The 8,247-nt window shown below is 45.4% G+C and overlaps 1 protein-coding gene across 2 annotated transcripts; it reads left to right on the top strand.

The window, feature by feature from the left end:
* Positions 1–3,465: 3,465 nt before the first annotated feature.
* Positions 3,466–4,657, top strand: LOC108657360 (uncharacterized protein CG1552). Of its 2 annotated transcripts, none has more exons than XM_018109941.2 (3): positions 3,466–3,761; positions 3,834–3,948; positions 4,131–4,657. In XM_018109941.2, exons 1-3 carry the CDS (start codon positions 3,611–3,613, stop codon positions 4,366–4,368), a joined length of 504 nt encoding a protein of 167 aa, XP_017965430.1. In that variant the 5' UTR covers positions 3,466–3,610; the 3' UTR covers positions 4,369–4,657. The 2 variants fall into 2 exon arrangements, with proteins under 2 accessions (XP_017965430.1, XP_017965428.1); XM_018109939.2 differs by having other exon boundaries at positions 3,834–3,987.
* Positions 4,658–8,247: the final 3,590 nt, after the last annotated feature.

The raw sequence follows: 8,247 nt of genomic DNA, 5'->3' as shown, positions 1-8,247 counted from the left end.
AAAGCCGACGCGCAGACAAACAAAACAAGCCAGCCAGCCAGACAGCCAGCCAGTCAGACAGATTCACAGACAGTGGGACGGACGTACAGCAATCCGAACAGCCGAAGGACGGAACAACAAACTCGGAAATTCTATCCGCAAAAATTTGCATAAAAATTAGCATTCTAATTGACATGAGGCCCGACGAAATGAAGTAACCAGGCGCAGAGACCAGTTAAGCTCTCGCTACCCCACGTCCATGCTAACACCCCTATACTCCCCCCCCTCTCCCCTTCCTCTCTCCCACTTTCTGCCAGCGCCTTTGTCTTGGCTTTGGTGTGGAGTTAATTGTTTGTTTAGTGTCATGAAAATACAGTTTACGCCTTTCGCAACAACACGTGCAGACGCGGCCACAATTACAGATGCGTGTAGCTCGGCCGCACGCTCACGGCTCGATTGGCAGATACCCTGTAGAGCATGTATGAAACCTGAGTTGATAAATGCCTAAATTGATGTATGTAAAAAGTTGAGCAAACAGGTAGAAAATATGCCAAAGTTATTTTATGTATTTTGTATACCCCTTGTGAAAAGTGAATGCCTGAGTGGGTATATGGATTGCTGGATGGTATTTGTTGCAGCGAATGGGTTCGATGCGTCTGCCTCTTTGCCTCTCTGTCTCTCTTTCATAGGTATCTTGATATCTCTCCCTTACTCTCATCGCCTATATGACCCCATTGGAGCCGCCCTTGCCGTTACGGGGTATCCTAACAATGGCTACGTATTGGGCCACGTGCACACACAAAAGGGTCGCATCAGACAACGTTTGTCGCTGGCAGAAACTTTTAACTTGCTCAAACTTAATTGCTGACTGCTCGTTGGGGCGCAACGTGCTTCAAATATAAGAGCTTCGCCTCCGCCTCCGCCTCCGCCTTTGCCCCCTTCAGGATGCGAGCACAAGGATCTGGCGTCTGCTCTGCTGACCAATAAAGGAAAAGAGCTGGGGAAAGGAAGCCGGGCAGGAGGGTGGGTGGGTGGCAGGCACTGGTTAAAGTGTTCGCTTTGTTCCCTCTGCTAGAGTTTTCATAATAAATTTCAATATAATTAAATTACTTTAAAAAATACTTGAAAACACAGCCACAGCTGATTGAAACCGCAAACAATCGCAATTGCTCCACTAAGTGGGGGGAACTTGAAAGGAATATATCAACTGAAGGGCAAAGAAAAAACATATATACATAAATATATGTCTTTATATGTATGTATGGTATATATATAGTATATAGGTGATAGAAGGATACAGAAGGTTATCAAAACAGAGTGAGAAGGAAATTGGTAAAGAGACGAAGATGAAGAGAGATAGAGATGTTCATGAATATAGAGGAAATAGAAAAATTAAAGAGAGAGAGAGAGAGAGAATGAAAGAGAACTAGGGAAAGGTAGAGATGGAGAGAGATGGATAAGTAGAGAGAGAAAGAAAAAGAGTGCGAGAGAGAGATAAGGATAAGGAAGGAGGGGGAGTGGGAGAGATTAAGTAAGAAAGAGTGAGGGAAAGACAGAAAGAAAGAGAGAGAGAGAGAGAAATCAAGAAGCAGAGAGATAGCAAAGTAGAGAAAGGGAAAGAGTGAAATAGAGAAGGATAGGAGGGATTAGTAGAGGGAAAGAAGAAGAGATAGAGTTAGGGAAATAGAGAGAAATAATGAAGGAGAAAAGGAGAAAGAATGAGAGAGAGAGAAATAGGGAAGAGAGACACAATGAGAGGGATAATATACAGAAACAGAATGAGAGAGAGAGAAAGAGAGAGAGAGCGGGAGAGAGCAAGAGAGAGGTATAGAGAGAAAGGGATAGAGAGAGATAGAGAGAGAGATTGAGAGAGATGGAGAGAGAGATTGAAAAAGATAGTGAGAGATTGAGAGAGAGAGCGATTGGAAGAGACCTAAAGGAGCAACAGGCAGCATAGTCTTAGATGAAATTCTTATAAATGTCAGATGAAATGTTTTCACATAGTAATGCTCGTAATATATGACTGGCATTGCACCAAATGCATTTTCATGTGCACCGCTGCGTATACGTATTGCTCACATATATCCACTCCTCTTTAAGCAGAGTTCATTCACTCTTGTATAGCTAATCAGACTTGAAATTTGTTACAATGAGTGCATAAGACATACACATACATATGTATATAGATTTTACGTTTGCCTAGTGATATGCCACGGGGCGTATGCGCAACTTATGGCTTGGCATTTGCCTAGAGCGGAGGGCTTTGCCTCGCATAAATATTGCGACTGCAATTATGCATACGATTTGCTTATCGCTGCGCTGCGAGTTGTTGCTGCGAAAAGTTATTTAACTTATTTGCGTTGTTATTGAGCGAAAAAAGTTTTGTCATCGAGTGGGCGTGGCAGCAGAGCGAAAAGAAACTCAAACGAAATTTCGTTACACGATTTTCGCAGTCGTCGCTTCATATATGAAGCCATCTATACACATACAAATATATGTATGTGTGCTTATATTTTTATGAGAGTGTATATGTGTTTGTATATATTTATGAATTTTAGAGTTTTTTGCGAAACTTTTACTTTTGCATCGCCAGTTGCCCACTCGAAGAGCAGGCGCAACTTTTGCTTGGCTTCTGCTCGGAAGTTTCAGCTGTGGAGATGCTAGACTATTCGGCAGCTGTGTAATCAGTGTTGGCTAACGTCGCATGGTAAGCTCTTCACATATATATCGTAGAGTCACTCTGCACTGAGCGAGCATTGCTGCAGTCGGGCATGCCCTGCTGCTCGAGCCTTTCGCATTTCTTTTAATGGCTCGAGAAAGTTTTGAGTCGTTGCTCCGCTGGCTTAGAGTCGATTTGTAGCCAAGAGTTTGACAACTGTAAATACAGAATTTAGTAACTATCTAGCTATAGCTCTTCCTCTTTATCACTCTGGCTATCTCCCTCCCGCTATCTCATGCCGTCTGGGGCTGCACTTGACATTTGATTTGTTGTTCTTCTCATTTGAAATGTGATTTTTATTTTGATTTGCTGGCAGCGCTTTAACTGGGCGACAATTTCGCATAATTTGGGCGGATGGCCGTTTTGTTTGGGCACCGAGTGAATGTACTCACAACTAGTATTCATATTCATATTCATTTGCGGCAGCGTCGCTCGCCGCAGCAGCCCTCGATTTTCGTATCAACGAAAAATTTGCATTTGTTAAGTTGTTTTTCGTTTTGTTTGTTTGTTGATTTAATCAAGTGTCGCGGCCAATTTAACTGTTACAAACACACACACACACATACTCATACAGTGATATATGTGTGCATGTAGCTGAGTTGATATAACATTACGTATACGTAATATTGTGAATAGCCCAAGCAAAGCCAAAGGCTGTGCAGTTAGATAGAAGCACACACACACACACACACACACATACACACACATATATATACATGTGAGGTGATAGAACATTGCGTATACGTAATGTCGCGCAGCAGACGCTCAGTGCTTAGTAGCCAAAGAACAGCCAGGCTGAACAGTTAGATACACACACAGAGAGAGCGAGAGAGCGTGCATCAAACAGACAAACAGAGTGAGAGTGAGAGAGAGAGAAAGAGAGAGAGTGAGTGAGAGCGAGAGAGAGACAGTATGTATCCATTGCAATTGCTAGCTGCTGCCTGGCTTAGCCTCGCCTGGCTAAGCAGCTGCCAAGGCTTTGGCCAGTTCCACATGAAGCGCTACCAGCTGCAGCGCGGCTACAATCCAGATGACTCCAGCGAGAATGATAACAGCGTGTTACGTAAGAGATCTGCTCTCCATATGAATATCTGAATACCAGTGTAATCTGTAATCTGTCTCTGTCGCTTCGCAGGCTCCTATCGCCGCTGCATGTGGGAGCAGTCAAAGTTCCTGCCGCGCCGGCTCGTCCTGCTCAGCCTCTGCTCGAACCTGTTCTGCGAGAACAATCAGATCATGCCGCGCTCCAGGTCTATTTTCGTAGTGGAAAAAATGTCTAGACCGAACGAGTAGTGAAGCTTAATTATTCAACAACAAGACTGCATGACTGAATGATTGCATGACTGCATGGGTGCATGGGTGCATGACTCATGGCTTCGACTTCGACTCTGGCTAATGCGAACCTTTTCGATTTCTCTGCTTCTTCCCCCAGCTGCCTGGACATACTGCCGGAGCAGTGCGAGCAGGGCGACGAGGAGGACCTCATGTACAAGCCCTTCCCCGACTGCTGCCCCGTCTACTGCAATCTGAAGCGTCGCATGCAGCGCTTGCGGACAATGCACTTCCGGCATCGCATATTGCGCAACATGCAGGACGCCGCCTCGTCCTCGTCCTCCTCCAGCGCCGACGGCAACACCCTGCTCAGCGAGATGGGCTACAACAACTACTGATGCTGGCCACTGCTCCTCCACTTTGTCAACTCTGTGGCTAGGCGCACCAGCTGATTGCCAATTGTGTTGCAGTTCTCCATTCTGATTGGAATTCGGCTGACGGCTCGCCCGTCTAGACGCAGCACTTGAGGTCTGGCCCGGAGCACATACGTTTACTTTACTCTACCGAATACTAGAATACCCTAACTATCGTATACCCTACAAGCAAGTCTTCAATCAAGCTATCGATTAATCGCACAGTTGATGCGTAGCTGATGATTGATGTAAATAAACTTTATCAAGTACTGTATCTCGTCATAAATTCAAGTCAATCAGAGTCAATCATTGCATTAGCTGTACTCCACATAAGAGTAAGTGTCCTTCTGGCTAAGTCTGTAGAGAAAGCCTATGTGGAGACTAGTCCATGGTCCAAGGCTTGCTATAAGAAATAGCTCCTTGTTGGTAAAGCAACTCAATCAATCCTGATCTTTCAATCAGTTTAGTGATCAATCAGAGTTCAATGAGTTGACTTCGAAAGAGCTCTTACTCAGGCATGGAGTTGATGTTAAAGATCTCCCTGGTCCTGAATCAATCACTCTGACTCTGCAGATTAGAGTGGACAAAGGCCAATCAGATTGATTTATCAGCTCGATGCTAATACGCCCCACACACGCCTTTCATTTGAGGGGTATGTACAAATTAGGGTGAGCCAAAATAACTTGAGCCACTCGAAATACTTGGCGACAGTTGGCGGCTGCTCTTGTGACTGGCTGGCATTGTCAAGGACCCGAACGGGCATGTCCAAGTAGAGACAGCTCGACTCCAATGGAGTGAAGCAGCTGAAGGAGCAGTGGAAGAGGAAGCAGAAGCTGAAGCTGAAGAAGTTGCGGTCGTGAGGCAAACGGAATCTGCGGACTCTTGAGCGAGTTGCTCATTAAGCGGGTCGGCAATGATGCTCGCCCAGGCAACTCAAAAGTGGGTATATAGGTTCTGGCTTGGGTTAACTACTGACTACTATGAATTCATATCGATATATATCGATATATCTCTATCTCATTCTGTTTGGTGGTTCTTTTAGAGAGGTTTTCTAGGGAGTTTTCCTCTTGTACTTCATATGGCATGCACTCCACATGACTGAACGGCCTTGAAAATGATTAAAGCTGATCTTCCTCTCAATTGCTTCCCATTTAGAGTACTGGATTTATCGGTCAGTCTTGAGCGAGCATTGAGCAGTCGGTGTGGGACAGAAGCTCATTGAGAATTTGCATTGCTTTTGCACCTTTGCAGCTTTAATTGCATTTCGGCCTTTGTCTGGGACTGTCTTAAGCAGTTCGCTCTCATTCGAGACTCGCTCCTGCCGCTGCTCCTTCTCCTTCTCCTTCTCCGGCTCCTGCTGTTCGCTTTGTGCTCCGCTTGGCTTTATGGCTTTATGCTGCTGCATTTCCTGCTGCAGCAATATTCCTGATGTTTGCTGCGCTATCGCGCGCTGCTGCTTATCATTTTAACACTTTTACGTGCCACACGAGGCTAACCAAGTTTTGCCTTCTTCTTCTTCTTCTTCTTCTTCATTCTGCTGCTGCTCTCTCAGCCACTTCTACTCATCTTCTTCTGCTTCTTCATCTTCCTCATTTTTATCAGCAAACAAGCAATAAATTTTATTTTAATAAGCAACAATTTTGATAGCCCAGCGTCGAGGCTGAGCTCCTTGCCATGGGGACCTTCGCCTCGGCGCATTATCATTGCAGTCGCCGTGCCTCTGCCACTGCCTGTGCCTCTGCCTCTGGCTGTGCCTGTGCCTGTGCCTTTGCCTAGTCGTCTCGCTGTCGCTGTCGCTGTTGCATGTTGCATGTGGCGCACAAGTAAATACAAAAGATACAGCTAGCCATAACTGTTCGCTGTCATAACGCTTGCCACCGCAGGCAGTGGCGCCACCTAGCGGGGTTCAATTACAGCGTACAGAGAAAGAGAGAGAGAGAGAGAGAGAGAGAGAGAGAGAGAGAGAGATAGAGTATATAGAGTATTAGCTATAGAGATACATAGAGTCTTAGATATTAGGCTATATTTATATGGAATCAACTCTTCCGTCCTATGAACCCTTTGGCCAACTGACGCCCCATTTGTGCGACGCCAATGGCTTCGGCTGTGGGCCCAGTTAACAGCAGCAGCTGGATGCTCTGGCAAAAGGCTGGGGGCGTGCCAGCCGTGCCGCCTTAGCCTGGCTGGTTAGGCAACCTGTCTGCCTTGTTTACTTTGTCTCTCTCGCTGTGTGTATGCGTGTGTGTGTGTGTGTGTGTGCGCTTATATCCTGCCCAAGCAGAATTCTTCGCCTTCTTCTTCTGCTCCTTCTTGGTCTTCCTATTGTTGTTGGCGCATTTCCTTCTGCTTGCCTGGCTGCCTCGACTTGCTTTTTATGTGGCTTTATGCTTGGCACCCACTGGATACCAGCTTTCAGCTGCTTCAATCTCTAACCCTCCCCCTGACCCTCGTCATCTCTCTCTCTCTCTCTCTCTCTCTCTCTTACTCTTTCCTGCTCAGATACTCATTGTGTTTTGTGTTGCTTCAGCTTCTGCTTCATGGCATTGTTGTTGCTGTTGTTGTTGTTGCTGTTGTTGGTTTTACTTTGTTGCACTTTGAAGATTATTGCACAATGCAATTTATATTTATCGTACGCTTTTAGTTGTTGCCGTTTCTTGTTTTTCTTTCATTTATGCCTTTGTAAGAAACACAAACACACACATGCACGCATGCATGCATAGAGAGAGACTCACATACACATATGCTTGTATGTAAGAGAAGAGCATGTGCTCCAATGGAGCTGAGCTGGCAGCCTTCTCTTTTTATCTATCTCTCTTCTTCTTCTCTATCTTCTTCATCTTCGCCATTTTCTTCATATGCATCTTCTTCTTCTCCCTCTTCCCACTTCTTTTTCTTCTCATATTTTCCGTCTTTTTCTCCTTCTCCTTTCTGCTACATTTCTTTCTTCATCGTCTTCTTTCTTCTTCTCTATTCTATATATCTCTGTCTGTATACGTATCTAACTGTCTAAGCTGCCGTTTCGCTTGCTCAGCAACTGCATAGACACTGCATTTAAACCGTTATCCACCTGTTGCCGACAGCTTAATGCAGTCTAATTGGAGCAAGTCCAATGGGAGGACCAGCTGTAAGACAGCAATGCCGACAGATAAATGGACAGGCAAAAGGAGCAGACAAATGCCGTAAGCCTTGCATTAAAGTTATCTAACTCGTATATATATATACACGCGTATACCTCATCCAATTGGAATTGATATGTACAGCAATTGGCTTGCCGTATGCTAGGCGGTTCCAATTGGAATTTACTCACAGAGTCTCAGAGTTAAGGTAAAGGCTATTCAAAACTCACGATTCATGGAACTTGTGAAAGTGTAATGAGGGACAATCACTCAGTCAACTAATGCACGCAGAGTTGCCGGAGCTGGGCAGCGCTCGGCGTTGCCATATCAACGCCGAGAATGAACTGAGCATTAATTAACACTGCGATAAGCATTCAGCTCGCTGTCAACTATCAATGCAAAGGGGCGAAGCACAATGCGAGTGGAGGGAGGTTGCCGGCAGTGGAATGGTATGGAATGGCGTTGGTGGGCGTGGCAGCTGCGTCCACTTCCGCTGCGCTGTTGTCGCTCAGAGTTTCCGCAATTAGTTTAACTCCGAAAGATTCGCACAGCTGAACCCTGAATTGAACCGAGTTGAACTCAAACTTTTGCGGCGCACCCAGCAGAGCTGCACCAAGCGGGTATATTGGCACCGGCAATTCAATTGGTATCGATTTAGTATACATATATGAAAACTTGACATTATAGCCAACATCTTAATCCTTGCCTACTACAGAGTAGGCAGAAGAGCTGTTGGCTTAAGTTCCAC

Source organism: Drosophila navojoa, chromosome X (genome assembly GCF_054131105.1).
Source record: "Drosophila navojoa isolate 15081-1374.11 chromosome X, UAZ_NAV_1.0, whole genome shotgun sequence".
Taxonomy (NCBI): Eukaryota; Metazoa; Arthropoda; class Insecta; order Diptera; family Drosophilidae; genus Drosophila; species Drosophila navojoa.
This window is presented reverse-complemented; position numbering and strand designations above follow the sequence as displayed.